General features: G+C 41.0%; 1 protein-coding gene across 1 annotated transcript in view; it reads right to left on the bottom strand.

Annotated features, from left to right (window-relative positions):
- The window catches only part of LOC308406768 (LHFPL tetraspan subfamily member 4 protein-like), a gene marked incomplete at its 5' end in the record, with an annotated part of 37007 nt that extends 20216 nt beyond the window's left edge, over window positions 1–16791 (bottom strand). The window contains one exon of the mRNA XM_080897973.1: window positions 16383–16791. Coding sequence (XP_080754099.1) covers window positions 16383–16791 — 409 coding nt within the window. The remainder of the gene's footprint in view (window positions 1–16382) is intronic.
- Between the last annotated feature and the right edge of the window lie 225 nt (window positions 16792–17016).

Below are 17016 nucleotides of genomic sequence, written 5' to 3'. Positions count from 1 at the left end.
AATGCAGGCGCTCAGACTTGAGGTGTTAACTCAAAGTCACAGCTTTATTGGCTGGCAGGAAAAAAAAACCATACAAACTAAACTAAACCGGGAAACAACAAACTAAAAACTCAAAGAGAGACACAGGGCGCTCCACACAGCATGAGGGACGACGCGACACTGACTCAGAGAAACACAGGATTTAAATACAATGGGAAGTAACGAGGGGAATGAGACACAGAAAGAGAGCACAGCTGGGAGAAATCAGAACTGACGAGACAAGGGAGCAAAGTAGGATACACATGAGACACAGACCTTCAAAGTAAAACAGGAATTAGCACAGATGCAAACTAGACTAGGGGAGACAGAGCAACTAAGAAACACAGAGGGCAGCTACTAAATACTCAGAGAACTAAACAGAATACAAGAACACCAAACTAAGACACTACACTAAAGAACAAGCTGGGACAACAAAGAGAACTAAGAACATAATACAGAAAACTCAGAGGCACAAGAAACTCAAAACACTGGGTCACTGACCCAGGACCGTGACAGTTCCACTCTATATGAATTAAACTCTCTCACTTTAAGCCAGCATCCTTCCAATTGGTTGACCCTTGTGGATAGAAGGTTTAAAAGACAGGAGGCTGGAGCTTCTTCTGTGTGCCGGAGATGACCATATTATAGAGGTCCTCTCTCGCTGACATCACACAGTGCCAACAGTAGAAAGCTGTCTGAAACATGGCATTCAGAGCAGTGAGAGGCCTGAGCTAAAGAATCACATAACAGGGTCAATTTAAATATGGTGGCATAACCATTATGGTACGGATTAAGACTGCATGTTGCTGTCACTTTAAACAGTGTAACATGTTACCAGTGAGGTATGTAATGGTATAGAATTAGTTGATATGGATAACTGATATTTAAAAAACAATATCCATCAGTTATTGTTGATTAGAACTGGAAATTAGCATTACATGTACTATTATTAAATTAGTATTAGTACATAATGTTGCAATATAACAATTTAGCCATTTCGACATCCTGATGGTGCGGAAACCGTTTGAGGCGAGATACTAAAACCCCCCATAAATATTTCTAACTCCTGGCATCCATGTGGAAGCAAACCCCTGCAGTTTTCAGTCCAACGCAGAGCAGCGGAGTGGAAAGGTGTGAACATGAATGCACTGAGAGATCACCATGTCCTGTCTATAATGTAATAAAGCTGTTTGAGGTCTGCCCTTTTCTCTGCTACTGTGTCTAAACCTTGGCCTGCTGTCCTCCTATATAATGGACGGCCTGGCTTGCTGATATACAGAGCTTTTATTAGTGCTGAGACCAAGCCTGCTTTGTGTGTGTGTGTGTGTGTGTGTGTGTGTGTGTGTGTGTGTGTGTGACAGAGAGAGAGAGAGAGAGAGAGAGAGAGAGAGAGAGAGAGAGAGAGAGAGAGAGACTTCAGTGTTAGTATGTGGACTGCTGAGGGGGCACTTTGCAAGATGTTGCTGCCGCCAGGGTTCACTGGCCCACTTGGCACAGAGCTTTTCTTTTTTATTTCTTTCAGTTTGGTTGTTCACTGTAAATTTTCTCTGTTTTAAATTAAAAGTTGTTGCTTATGTACGCTGCATATGGTTATACGGTACCGTGTACGTAGAAATGTACACATTTTACAAAACTGTAGACTTTGTCTTAAAGATTTGTGTTTACTGAGCAGGGCAAAACAATGTGTGAGCACAATGCCCAAGTAGCCCTCATAGTAGAGCTGCCACAAACAATGATTTTGATAGTTGATTAGTCTACTAATCAGATTATGGACATAAAACGTACAGCTTATTCCACCAGCATGCATCTGCTCTTATATAACTATCATTAGCTTACAGCTTGAAGTGTTTAAGGTATGTGCTAACTAAAAATAAAGACAAGATGATAGTTTTTCTTTTTAATTTTAATGAAATTTGCAGATTGTCTCAGTGAAGATTAATAAACTCAGCTGTCTGCTCCTTGCTATCTAAAATATAACAGGACACTTCTACCATCTCACAATTCTGTTTAATCAGTTTTCTGTGTGACGTTCATTCAGCTGTGTGAAAACTATAACTTTAATCTCAGCCAAACTGATTTACTCAGGAACAAATAAAACATTGAAAAAAGCCAAACAATAAAATTTTTAAGTTATCTAAGTGACTTATATATCATGTTTAACCTGAGTAGCGAAAGATGGCGGGGATCTGAAAACGATTTGCCAGGAGTTTGTTGTTCTCGCCAGCTCTAGTGAGCCTTGAACCGCCGGCCAACTAACTATTGAGCTGGTGGGTAACAGACGTCTCTGAAAACAAGCACTTTTGCAAATATGTGGTGTCTTGATAAACCAAGCAGATATTTGAAGTTTACACAGTTACATTCTCACCTGAAAATATCTTAAAAGTTTATTTTGTGACCCAGAAAGAGTAAGAACAGTAATATCTCAACTAACTAGCTGCCGCCATTGTTGGAAACTTTAATTGGCTGGGCCGCACTATGAATTCTGGGATAGGCTGGGCCACAAAGGATGAACTCGACCCATCCTTCAAATCTTGGGAAATGAAGGACAAATTTGTCAGCTGCATTTGTCAGAGTCTTCGAATTTGGACAGTCTCCGTCGCATCGCTGTAACATAATCGGCCTACAAATGCGGCCTCAGGAGGATGCAGTCCATGAATTTGGACACAGCTACGATACCGGAGATTGCGTCTTCTTCTTTGGGGTTTAACGGCAGCTGGCATCCTTGTTCATGCAGTGCTGCCATCTTCTGTTTCAGTCCATTATTACACTCATAAATCCTACTGACAGAGGCGCCCTGGGGCACCCTGGGGCTGCCCTGGGGCGCCTCTGTCAGTGCGCCCCAGGGCAGCTGTGGCTACAATGTAGCTTGCTGTTGCCTGTGTGTGAATGGGTGAATGACTGAATGTAGTGTAAAGCGCTTTGGGGTCCTTAGGGACTGAGTAAAGCGCTATACAAATGCAGGCCATTTACCATTTACTACTAATTCCTACATCTTTCAGGATCTTACAAAGCTTCAAATGACCCGTCGACTATTAAATTAGTCGTCAACGATTTTGATAGTCGACGTAATTGTGACTAGTCGACTAATTGTGGCAGCCCTAGTTCATAGGTGTGGTTAGTTCATTGGTGATTTACTAAAGCTGTCTTCTAACACAAGCGCAGTTGACCCATTTCAATATCAAGTGCAAAAAAAAATAAAACATGCTTTTTTCTGTGTTAAATATTAGCACCAATATCAGTTTGTGTGCTCGATTTAAACATTCTCCTCCCTGTATTTTGCGTTTTGAGAAAGGAACTCCCTTAAATATGCACATGCAGCAGGAGCAGTCACAAAAATCTGTGAAATTCCACCTCCCTACATGCAATTTTGTCACTGCATCCCTTTGTAAATACCAAGCGTAGCTTCATGTAGTACTTTACAAGTACTTTAAAGCTGCAAATGAAAACACTGCAAATAGTGATGCATGTAAGAAGGAAATTCTCTACTGTGGCCACATCATCTACTTCTTCCAACTCAGATGGAAAAACTCCCAGTTAGCTCTTACAGTATGCTTCATGTTTTCCAGAATTTGGCTGAACATTTAAGTAAAGCCATGTACATTTTACAATTCATCCTCCAAGTTTCCAAGTTCAACTTTATTGTCACTTCAACCATATACAGTTTAAAAATACACAGTGAGGCGAAACAACGTTCCTCCAGGAACCAAGGTGCTACAAGACAAGTTAGTGCAAAAAAAAAAATATATATATAATATATCTAGTAATAATATTGTGCAAAAGAGCATTTACAGGTTGGTGTGTGCGATGGTTTGGTGGTGTAGGTCAGTGTGTTTGCGCTTTGTGTTGGTTAGTCAGTCCAGTCTCAATGTTTTGAGGTATTTGAGTTAAGCTGAGTGATAATGTTAGTGTATGTGTGTGTGTGCGTGTTTATCAGTCAGGCCCTTTTTGCTGAGGAGACGGATGGCTTGTGGAAAAAAGCTGTTGCACAGTCTGGATGTGCGTGCCCGAATGCTTCGGTACCTTTTTCCAGATGGCAGGAGTGTAAAGAGTGTGTGAGAGGGGTGTGTCCGATCAGCCACAATGCTGGTGGCTTTGCGAATGCAGCGTGTGGTGTAGATGTCCTCAATAGAGGGTAGAGAGACCCCGATGATCTTCTCTGCTGTTCCCACTATCCGCTGTAGGGTCTTGCGGTCTGATATGGCACAGCTCCCAAACCAGACAGTGATGCAGCCGCTCAGGATGCTCTCAATAGTTCCTCTATAGAAGGTGGTCAGGATCGGTGGTGGAAGCCGGGCCTTTCTCAGTCTTCTCAGAAAGAAGAGACGCTGTTGGGCTTTCTTGTGCAGGGAGCTGGTGTTGAGGGACCAGCCGAGGTCCTTCTCCAGGTGTACACCCAGGAATTTGGTGCTGTCAACGATCTCCACAGAGGAGCCGTTGATGCTCAGCGGTGAGTGGTCGCCTCGTGTCCTCCTAAAGTCAACAACCATCTCTTTTGTCTTGTCAACATTCAGAGACAGGTTGTTGTCCTTACACCAGTCCGTTAGTCTCTGCACTTCCTCTCTGTACGCTGACTCGTCGTTCTTGCTACTTCTATCAGCAGTCACATCATCAATAAATGACCAGTGACCCACTTCTACTGTCAGCCATACATATCCATGCTGTAATATTGCCTCGACCATGTTTAACAGATGGTGGTATTCTTTGGATCATTAGCTGTTTCTCTGCTTCTCCATACTTTTCTCTTCCCATCATTCTGCTACAAGCTTATCCTGTTTATCGGCTACAAGTTTGTCTTGTAGCAAGTATCACATAAAGACACCCAAGAGTTATATGGAAAAAAAAAATCTTACATCTTTGATGCTTTGTATAAGGCTGGCATCCTTGGTGCCAGTATGAATCTGAAGAAGTGTATTTGTCTTTTTGAGAATTTTTGGGAGTACCTTTTAGGAGATTTTCTTTTGTTGGGAAAGATGACCTACTATGATTTATTATGGTGCAGTTTGTGGATTTTGAAATTTGTCTGAAAAGCTAAAGTTATTTTGAAAAAGTGTAAGGAACTTGTTTGCTGTGGGGTGTCAGAAATGTCTTAAATAAACAGCAGGAACAATATGAATTTAAAATGAATGTGAAATTTCATACAGAAGATATCAGTCACAACATTAAAATCTCACTGTTGCTCTGCCTCATTGGGCATGTACCCTTGCCAGTGTGTCTGACATCAGCAATGTTGGCAGGGGATCCTTTGGGTTCTGTGGATCAGGCTTGTTCAGCCATATAAAGCATGGATGTGGAGAGTTTAAGCTTTTGGATGTGTACCTTGAACTGCTCCTGAGCAGATTTTGTGGGTTGGTAGGGCTTAGAGAAGCCTTAGTTTTGTTGTTATAATCTGTGTGGTTGGACTAAACAATGCTTGGGTTGATATTGATATTGATACTCCAAAAAATTAAAGGATTTTTTTTCAAAATAATCAGATCTCAAAGGGGAAGTGAAAAGATTATGTGGCAGACTAGGCCATGTTTTGATGACTATGCTGCTCAACCCACAAATGCTTTTCCTTGTAAATGTGGAACCATTTAGGAGGATACGATGAGATTTTTCAACAGTATAACATTTATTACCAAAAAGCATTGTTACAACAAACAAATAATCAGCCAAACACAAATTTCCCTCCTTTTTTGGGCCAAGCCTACGTTGTTGCTACTAACTACACATCAATGAGATGTAAGACTTTGTTTCTCACTCCTGCACAGACACACACACATACACAGAGAGTGACAATGATGAGACGGGTCAAAGGAATCCATTATTCAGCTGTTAGGATATTTTTAGAAACACCCCAGTGACTTTGGAATTATTTATTAAGTGCCTGATAATTAAAACATGTACGTTTGGTTGGGAAAGCCAACCAGAAATCTCAGAGAGTGAAAGACACAGAGAAGGAAAGAGTGAGCAAGAGGCAGGGAGACTTTTTCTCGCTACATCTCTCTCTGTCTTACATACACACACAGACACATATACATCTCTTTAAATACATATACACACATATATATATATATACATATGTAAAAAAACTCGACCACTGCAGCATTTATTTAAATCTACTGTGCATGTGCACACATGCTGCATGGATGCACACAGCCACATTAACTGCAGAAGCAAAAACAAAAAAAGAAAAGAAAGAAAAAATAAATACATAAAAAAATACATAAAAAAACACCACACTGCCTCAAGAGAAGAAAAGAGAAAACGTTCTCATTAATCATTCAGCTCTCACACCATCATGTACACATTTACCCGTTGTCTCACACAGTTGCGAGAACAGATGTGTGTGTGTGTGTGTGTGGGGGGGGGGCAAGATACACACAAAGCATACCATCAGCACGCACATGCAAATGAATTTGCTGTGTTTTGCTCCCTCGCGTTCTGCCTCTCCTTCCATCACATGCACACACTGTTACGCACTCTTTCTGCTGCTCTCTTGCTTTCCTTCAGAATCCTTGTAAGAACAAAAACGGACAACAAGGAAAAACAGAGAGAAACCGAGAAAACTCAAGCTGCTTCACCAGAAAAACAACTGTGTTCACTGTTTGTACAAGAAGGAAAAAAACAACATTTTCCCTTTCAGAGTCAGGACCAACAACAGATGTAGGGTGACGTTACTAGAACTCTAGTACTAACTCTAGTAGGGTCTAGTACCAAAATCATTTGCAGTGCTCGGTGATTCTAACTTGTAGTGACGTCAAAATTGATTGTTCCTGCATCTGTGACAGCCCATGAGATGGAAAGGTCATCATCTGCCTAATTCTGCAAGTCCCCAAGGACTGGATCTCCTCCAGCAGCACATTACATTATGTTCTTGTAAGTATTATATTCACTGTGGATATTATTATCAACACGTGTAGCTGTATTAAGTAGTTGCAACATAATAAGCAATGAAATTCTTCTTCTGCATGACTGGAGTTCAAAACTGCATTTTTCTATTGTAGAGGTGGAGAAACTATCAGTGAACCTCAAATTTATAACAGTCTTTCCAAAATAGCTGAGTAAAAAGAGAACGCAATCATATGCAAAATCTAACTTTGAGTGAAAAAAAGCACACACAGCACGATTTCCTTTCAAAATTGTAAACATGTTAAAAAAGAAAAGAAAATGAAATTAAGTTTACATTTTGAACAGTATATTCTTATTTTGCTCTGGAGACCTAACCTTGGTGTACTCCAGCTTTCATCCAGAGTCAGCTGAGATAGGCTCCGCCTCCTCCCTTCTCTGAATTGGACGAGACATTAACAAAATGGATGAATAGATGTTTATTCTCATTGTGAATGTAGATTAATTTGACACAGTTTTTGTTTTTAAAAAGTTGAGCCTGGACATGTTTCCTAACAGTTTTTTCTTATTATAAGAGCAGTTAGAAAAAAGTCTGGAGGAGCTGAATGAATTTCCACTATTAATCTAAGCAGTAAGAGCGAATGAATATTGGAAAATTTAAACCCAATGCAGAAGCACTGCAGTGAGCAGTGAATGTAATTACTCAAGATTATTTATATAAAAGTATATCTCCTATGACCATTTTTTTTAGATTATTTGCACTGTGGTTACTCAGTGGTTCCACATCTATAGATGAGCTTTTCTTCACCCTTCCTCCAAACACCTCTGCTTTTTGCCTCAGTATCTGTTAGACTAATTCTACAGGTCATTTATTTCCATGACATTCAGACTGGAAGCAAAACTATACCCCCACAAGATCTTAACTTTACCACAGAGCCCACACACACACAAACACACACAAATACACACACACACACACACACACACACACACACAGAGTTATGCTGAACAGTCCCTGACAGGTTGTTTCTCCCTACACGGCTCCTCCCCTGTGCCACAGCCCATGTCCTGCTTAGTTCTGTTTAATATTGCAACAGCCAAGGTCAGATGTGAAAGAAGGATAGTGGACTGAACTGATGGAGATGGGAGTGAGAAAGGGAGCAGTTGAGCTCTACGATTAACTTGGTACTTTCCTGTTCCTCCACCTCTCATTGCCAGAGGGATGCAGGAAAACAGGAGGAGGGTGGAGTGAGAAGGTAGTTGATGGGTGAAGTGACCTCGCCATCTCTGTGAGAAGTAAACGCTGAAATCCTATTTGAATTTCCTCTGAGGTTCTTAGACTAAATTCATCTTTGTTCAAGTAAGGTGAATTAAAACTAAAGTGCTAGCCATTTTCCCAGGAGCATTTTCCACTGAATTAATCTAAATCCAAGCAAAGGTGTGAGCAGAGAAGCTATTCACAGACCTACAGTGCTTTGGGGAAATCTAGCCCTCCACTTGTTCCTTTGTGTGAAGAAGGAAAAAAACTGCAGTTTAGTCTAGATTCTAAGTGTAAAATGATCCCATTATTCACATTCCCATCCAGGTGTGACACAACTGGGGGAAGATGGGAGGAAAATCACCTATTAGCATGTGGCTGTTGATTCTCTATTGGCCCTAACCCACTTTTGGAGCTTTTGGTTTGGATTGTAAACTGAACATTTCTTTGTTTAAGTGCAGTCCCTGATCAATTATCAATAGGGTCTGTGCAACAAGAAAAGTGGAACTGAGATGCCATTTGGATGTGATTTGTCTCTCTAGAGGAAATTTGGCGATTTGACTTTTTATTATTTGTGATGGTGCATGTTTTCAGACTAGTCTGAAGCATGTGTCGCTGTCAGTAATACTTGTAATTACATCTAAAATTCACCTACATTTTTTAAGCCAACTTTAAATTCTGGTGAGTTAACTGACCAAATATGGAAATATTTTATACCCCACTTCTCCCCTTAGCACCCTGATGAAGCTCAACCCAAGCATCAGAATGATTAGGAGAGGTAATTTAAGTAACTTTGGATGTGGTGTGGCTGTTAGTCCCGGGGGTTGATCTGAGTATTGCAGAAACTGCTGATTCACTGGGATTTTCCCTTGCAACCATCTCAAGGGTTATTTCCAGCAGCTTGTTGAATCTAAATTATTGTGATGTTACCTATTGGGTTGTAGACCTTTTTCACAAACTATGACGAGTGAGGGAAGGGTTTGAATATGAAATCGAGACACTTCAAGCTTCAAAAGGAGCACAGGCCATTGCTGGCTCTCCCAGCGGTCTCGGCTCTGCCTGATTTCCCCACCCGAGCCTCTTTGCTTTGAATTTGCCCTCAGTGATTCTCTAATAGTCTTGTCTTCTGGTCTAGATTTCGTCATACCATCCCAAACCCTTATCCTTGGAGAGAAGTGGTCCAAATTTCTATGGCCTCTGGTAGAAGGTGGCCACACATGCAAACTCCACATAGACAAGCCTCCAGTAGATGATGGATTTGAACCCAGGAAAATCTTGTTTTGAGGCAAAAGTGCTAACCACCACACCACCCTAAAAACCATATATTATTAAATGAACATGATGCTGCATTAGATAAGACCTCAAATCTATGACTGACACCATAAATTAATTAGAAAAGTGTTCACTGAGGTCATAGATCATGTACTGCCACCTGCTGGCGATAGATTACAGAACACACATTTAAGTCCCTGCACTGGTTTGACTTTTCACACCCTGAGACTACATCCATGATTTCTTTAATTTATATATATAGCACATGATTCTTCACTAATTACATATTCTTATTGCATAGTAGTCTTAGTTGGTACATGATAAATAAATTCCTAAACAGAAGCCAATTGAGGCTGTTTCTTTGGCTCGTGTCAATTCTTAATTCTTGATGGCATTGATTCAACACGGTGCTGGAAACATTCTTTAGACATTTTAGTCCATACTCACATGATAGTATCACACACTGTATTGTAGATTAGGCCATAGAGTAAGCTAAAGTTCTTTAAGAAAAAAAAATACAGTCACATTTCTGTAAATACTTAAAGTTCTTGGAATTGTTCTCATACAGCTATGGAGCACTTTTTCAATACTTTGCATTCGGCTGATCAACCACTAGCCTAAATGCTTTTCATGCTAACATTGATGAGCTTTGCAGTGGATGAGGGTTTTGTTGTTCGGCCATCTCTTGAAGCATACAAGACCATCAGCAGGATGTGGACATACTTGATATAGTCAGGATAGTTAATATGCATGATTACATACACAATATAACATAATTAAGTGGGCAAGCTTTGTAATACAGAATTAAGCCCAAAGATAACTGAATAACAAGCTACTGTGACATAGTTTTGCTTCGCGATCCAGGCCCCTGTTTTAGCACAGCAGGATTTTGTGATTCCAGTTGAGTGTACGTAAAAGACAACTCTGGCCTATTTTTAGCTTATAGGTGCCAGTACACACTGTGTCAGCGTGCTCTGCCAAGACTCCCACATCTCAGTGTTTTGAACCATGTTCCAGTTTCTCCTTTTATCTTCAGTTTTACCAATACTTAACCAGTAGGTCCCACTAGTTTCCTGACTGGACTAAACACTTACCCAGAATATAGGACAAAACCGCAGTGAGAAAATCGCTGACCTGTGTAGATGTGTGAATGTGTCTGCAGTTTCAGCTGATGGAAACACGAGGAGATGTTTCTATTTAATCTTCTTGTTCCTATAGCACACTCTAAGTGACCAGCAATATTCTGGCTCAAACTGATACCTTTTGGTTCATTTAGGCCAATCTGAGCCACCAGCGGTTCAGATTGGCTCTTACTGTATTTACTGTGGTACAGTCTGTCACTGTTCTGTGCCAGCAGACCTGCTGCTGCAACCAGCAGGGCAGAGGGGATGATTAAATGATCATTTTCAAGGTGGTGAGTGGCATTCGGCCAGCCTTCTAGATGACTTACATTCGCCACAAATCATATGAGTCCACAGAAAAGATAAAAAAAACCCACTCAGTAACTTTGATCTGTGCTCACAAATTAAAAGCAGAATATCAAAGAGGAAATAAAACTGACATTTTATAACTATATATAACCATATTTTATAATTTTACCATATAAGATTAGCTATCTTATATGGTAAGCAATAAATTCTGGATCTAATCTTCCATCCTTTTTTTATACGACTTACAAAAGTAATGTATTTGGATCTTTAGAGAGGGACATACAACCCTTTCGCCATAAAAAAGAACCTTTATGTAGCAAATCTTCAGTTTTTGTTAATTTTGTTCAACAAAGATTTCTAAATCATCAGGACGCCTGAGGGCATTGGATGGTGGACATGAAGGGGCGTTTATCTGTTGTTTCAGTAGACTCAGGACTGCTACATTGATTTGATGCACTTGATTCCTCATACTGCTTAATTCTTATGTACACTGCTCAAAAAATTAAAGGAACACTTTGAAAACACATTGGATGTCAACTAGGGAAAAATCATGCTGCATCTATATACTGATATGAACTGGGTAATGTGTTAGGGGAAAAAAGGATGCCGCATCATTTGATGGAAATGAAAATGATCAACATACAGAGGGCTGAATTCAAAGACACCCCAAACATTAAAGTGATTTTCTGAAAGTGACTTATGTTGACAACATGAGACAATAGATGGAGTCCTGAGGATCTGATCTCCAGATCTGGACCAGGGCATCACTGAGCTCCTGGACAGTCTGAAGTTCAACCCGGTGGTGTCAGATGGAGCGAAACATAATGTCCCAGAAGTATTCTGTTGGATTTAGGTCAGGTGTGTATGGGGACCAGTCAGTGGTATCAGTTCCTTCATTCCTTCATCCTCCAGGAACTGTCTGCATACTCTTGCCAAATGATGAAGTGCACTGTTGTGCACCACCAGGAACCAGGGGAGGATCTGACAATGAGTCCAAGGATTTCATGGGCCTGTGAATAGGGCCCACTAGAGGATGTGGGGTCCTCAGGCCAGCCTCATAAAATCTGTTTCAGATTGTTTGGTCAGTGACATTGACACGAGTGTCCTCCTTGAGGTCATTTTGTAGCTTTGGCAGTGCTCAGCCTGTTCCACCTTGCACGAAGGGGCAGACACTGGTCCTGCTGATGGGTTATGGACCTCCTGGAGGAGGTGGCCTACCTGTTTCAGGTAACTTAGAGCGAATGCTATAGAAATGTGAATTTTGTAGTACTTTGCCTCTGTAATGCAATTTTTTTGTTAATTTATACTTCTGCTTTTTTAGGTCGTTTTTTAGAAATGCCACTGGTGATATTACAAACCCAAACCCTATTAAATGGGAATATTTAATTTTTAAATCATGCGGCCATGTCTTGCAATCAGGAGACAAAGAAAGCAAAAATTCTGAAGCATTAAAAACTTTACACTTTTTCCTAAGTGTTTTTTGCCTCTCTCTAAAACAAGGGTTTGGTAGGGTTAAGATTAGGGTCATCAACAATGATAACTTATATCTCACAGAGTTAAGAAACATAGTTTGAGGTGTTTTTAGGAAAATCAACCAGTCTCATTTCAGTTTATAAAATGTATTTACCCAATCATCTCTAATAAAAACATTTATATCTGCCTCACATTCAGATTTTCTTAATAGCTCCACAAACCTATTTTTTTTTACAATCCCCCGTTCATAACGTAACAGCCACAGAACACAACTTCTGAACTGTAAAAGGAACCACTAAGCGTACACTCATCAGCCACTGTATCGGATACACGTGTTCAACTGTTTATTAATGCAAATTTCTATTTAGACAATCACATGGTAGCGACTCAATGCATTCAGACATGCTGATGACTCGCTGAAGTTCAAATTGAGCACCAGAATGAAGAATGTTTAAAGTGGGTTTAATGTGCCATGTTTGTTGGGACCAGACACGTGGTCTGAGAACTGCAAAACTGCTCATCTGCAGAGATTTTCTCACTCAACCATTTCTAGAGTTTTACAGAAAATGGTCTAAAAGGTAAAATATACAGAGAGCGACAGTTTGTAGGCAAAAATGCACTGTTGGAGTCAGAAATCACACAAGAATGGCCAGACTGCTTCAAGCTGAAGGCAACAGGAACTCAAATAACTAGTAGCTACAACCAAGTATGCAGAAGAGCATCTCTAAATGGATAACATGTTAAACCTTGATGCAGATGGGCTACAGCAGCAGATGACCAACTGGGTGCAGCTGCTGTCAGCTGAGAACAATAACTGAGAGGAGATTCACATCAACCGACAAATCTACAGTAACTGTATGATGCTATGTCTGTGAAGGTTCTCAGTCATCCAGGTCATCCAGTCAAAGGAGCTTGCAAAGAAAAGCGTCTGGAGATTGGGACCCACACCAAGTTTCGCACCTTGGCTCAGGCGATTAGAGGACCATCAGGGGGTCCTTTTGTCCCTCTTTGGGGGGTTACTCCCACTAGGTTTAAATCTGGGACTCCCCACCATTTGACCTTAGAACTGAAGAAGCTTCTAGGATGAGAGGTGAAACGTCTTCAAGCAACTTAAAGAAGTCCAGACGCTTTTCTTTGCAAGCTCCTTTGACTGTATGATGCTATCACATGACTATGGACTAAAATCTCTAAAGAATATTTCCAGCACCATGTTAAATCAAAACCACAAAGAACTGAGTATTAGTGTTTGCTAATTGGTTAGCAGCTGGTCTTTAATCCATCTATTAACAGTATTTGGATGATAAATCTGTAACTGATACTGATGAAACTATGCAAATGTTTAGAAAATAGGCACCCTGTTGGATTAAAATGAACTGACTTGCTATTATAAAGTTGTATCTGAAGAGCACATAAACTGTATTAGATGTATTACACTCCTTGATCTTTCAATTGAGGTGTTTTCAGTAAAATCAAGTACCTATTCATGTTGTCTGCTTCTACAAAAGTGTGAAAGAACAAGTCGTTCTAACAAGCTCATTGGAATTAGATACCACTATTGCAACGAGCAAGTTTATGAGGTTTCTTGTATTATTACAAAGTGGAAACCATAGCAAGTGAACCATGAATGAGCCAACCATGTGAAGTTACAGAGCAGGGTTGCAGACTGCTGAGTTACATTATTCATATTAGCCACGAAAGCTCTGCTGACTCAATAACTGCAGACTTCCAAACATCCTCTGGCATTAACATCAGCACAAAACCTGTGCACCAGGAGCTTCACAGCTTAGCACCTCCTGTAGGTGTGTGTGGCCCAGCACTTTTGTTCATAGAGCTTAAATTCAGGAAAAGGTTGTGGTTTGTTTTAAAATGTCATGACTTAAGAGTAAGGCCACCCTAGCACCACATGTGTGTCACCAGACCACATGTACATGAGACACCAGCAGCTCTGACTGAACAACAGTGTTCACTGATCCGTGATTAAAATTTTACAAGACAACAACTAAGAAAGGCAGATTTCCTTTTACCCACATTCTTATGTAAAACATTAGAATCTTTCCTCATAAAAAGCTCCTTGCTGTTGTTGTGCTTGATTAATTGTGTGCGGGAAAACCGAGGTTCAATTTCTATTAAGCCATACGGGTTTTGATAAAGAAAGCAAAATCTGTACCTCTGCTGTTGTGTCTGATTCCTGCTGATTTCGACACACTCGGCACAACAGAGGACAGAGTGGGCAGATGAGGATGAGGAAAAGAACAATACAGGAGGAAAAAAAGTGCTGATCTCTTTCTCTGTGCTTCCCCGTCATCCTCCCTCCCTCTCATTCAGTATGCTGACTGTTTCTGTACAGAAAACTGACTCCCACGCTATTCTGCCTGGCCTATTTATCACATTGATCAGCTTATAAAGAAATCAGATCTACACTGGAGGCTCGCTAGGAGAACTGCTTATATGAGACGGATCATGAATTTTTCTTCTTTTTTTTTTAGCACCCTCTGAGATGCACTGCACCGAGCTCACTTTACTCATTGCTCCAATCTTGCTAACGTGGTCATCTCATCATAAATGTGCTGACAGTTTTTCTTACACAACAGTCACAAACAAAAGAAACAACACAGAATACAAAATTTCTAAGTGTATATTGTTAGCCAAAACACAACAAATGGGAACAAAAATGTGACCCAAAACACAATGAAGGGTCTGTGTTATGTTCGCTAAAACACCACAAATAGTAACAAATTCACGTTAGATAAGAGGCTGTGGTTTCTTTTATTCCTTTATTTTATTTTGATTTATTTTTTATTCCAGCTTCTCAAATAAGTATTTAATTTAGATTGCCACTGGTCTCTTGTAATCGTGCATCTTTTGTTGTTTGCTCATTTAAAAATCCTTCCATAGGCTAATGGCTAATGCCATTAAATGTCAGGAAACATGCAGTAATGCCTGGAGATGAACCTCTGGTAATCGCAGACATCCTGATCTTCCTTCCAGTGACGGGTGATATTTAAGCGATTCCAAAAAAAGAAAAAAAAATCCCTTGTTTCTACTACAGCACCATCTCAGTAAGCATCTACAGTTGTGGCAGCCACACAGATCTAAACTGAACCGTCGAAGCTACGTCTGTTCTTCCACATCCCAAGAAGACAGCAGGAACTCAGTGTGTCCATGTGTTTGGAAAAGCCACCATTTGTCCCTAATCATTTCTAAGTGTAATCTAACAATCTAACCACAAAGAAGGGACAAAGCATCTCTCCCCTGAACACAGTAATCCAATCGACCGGGTATCATCCCTGAAAATAGCAACAGGGCCCGTTATAAGCCCTCAGTCACAGCAATTCACATCTCCGTCGCATCGCACATATCACACCCGACCTCATCATATCCTCTACAAACGGGTGGAGTGAGTGAATGAATGGCATTTGCATTACATCGGCATAAAGCAGTGATCCTGCCGCTTTCCTTACAGATGCTGTGGTGTATCCTCAGAATATCAATGCTTACGTTCTGGGGAGCTCCAGCTGCCTGCCTTATTGCTTCCAGTGCGCTTCGCTAAAATGTATTCCTACTGTCTCCCGGCTGTCATTGCAGGAGTTTAAAAATAAACAAATAAATATATTGGAATAAAATCTGTATTTCACCTCTAATAAGATGCAAAATGAGTCATAGCCTATACACCCCTAAAGACTACACCTTTCACCTTTCTCATTCGAGAAGTCAGGAGATTTTCCCGAGTCTACGGAGGCTTGAGCCGCTGACTCTCAGCACTCTGACCTCACACGTCTCCCTTGTTTTGTAATCGTTTTGAACATTTTCCTATAAGGTTGCATTGTTACGATACCTTCCGTTATCTAAGAGAGCCCAGCGGATTTTAAGTGGCTATCCATTTTTACGTGAACATTATCATTATTATTTTAAAGACCAGAGCCTTGGTGAATCCATCCTTGAACACAGCAACACCAACACCAGTGGTTGCTGCAAATGAAGCAGAAATGCCAGATTGGTTTGGGGGTGTTTTTCACCTGATTACGTTTCTTTGGTTCCCCGCGACTCCAAACACACTTTCCATTCTAAGCGACACATGGCACAAACATTGGGGGGATGCCTACCGCACAGCAGCTGCATCCAGGCGCAGGTCTTGTAAACGGTGGAGGTGTTGCAGAAGAAGAAGAGTGCCATGCAGGCGATGCAGCTGAGGATCAGCACCATGGACAGCAGCACGAACACTGAGGCCGCCTTGAAGGCTCCGGACGGGATGGAGCTGAAGTCGGAGAAGCTGCCCACGCAGGTGAGCTCCCGGCTGGGCGACGGCCCGGTACCCACGCAGTAGTGGAAGAGGCCGAAGTAGCCGGCCTGCGGCGTGTTGACGCTGTCGCCGATCCAGTAGGGCTGGATGAACACCACCACATTGACGATGGCGAAGCAGATGGTGAAGATGGCCCACAGCACCCCGATGGCTCGGGAGTTGCGCATATAATTGTCATGGTAGATCTTGGAGGCTTCTTGGGAAGGCAACATGTTTGGTCGTTTTTTTTCTCCCCTCTCCTTCTTCTTAGATATTTTTTACACCCCCGTCCCGCTTCTTCTTTACACTCTCATATATATATATATATATTTTAAAAAGATGTAAAAGATGTAAAAGCCCCCGCACAGCTCGACACACCTCACTATTCAGATAATCTCTTCTCTTCTACACGAAAGCTAATGTTTCCCTCGCTTTGGCTGTTTCTTGGCTGTTAAAAG

This window comes from Rhamphochromis sp. 'chilingali' (genome assembly GCF_963969265.1).
Source record: "Rhamphochromis sp. 'chilingali' genome assembly, chromosome: 12".
Classification (NCBI taxonomy): domain Eukaryota; kingdom Metazoa; phylum Chordata; class Actinopteri; order Cichliformes; family Cichlidae; genus Rhamphochromis; species Rhamphochromis sp. 'chilingali'.
This window is presented reverse-complemented; position numbering and strand designations above follow the sequence as displayed.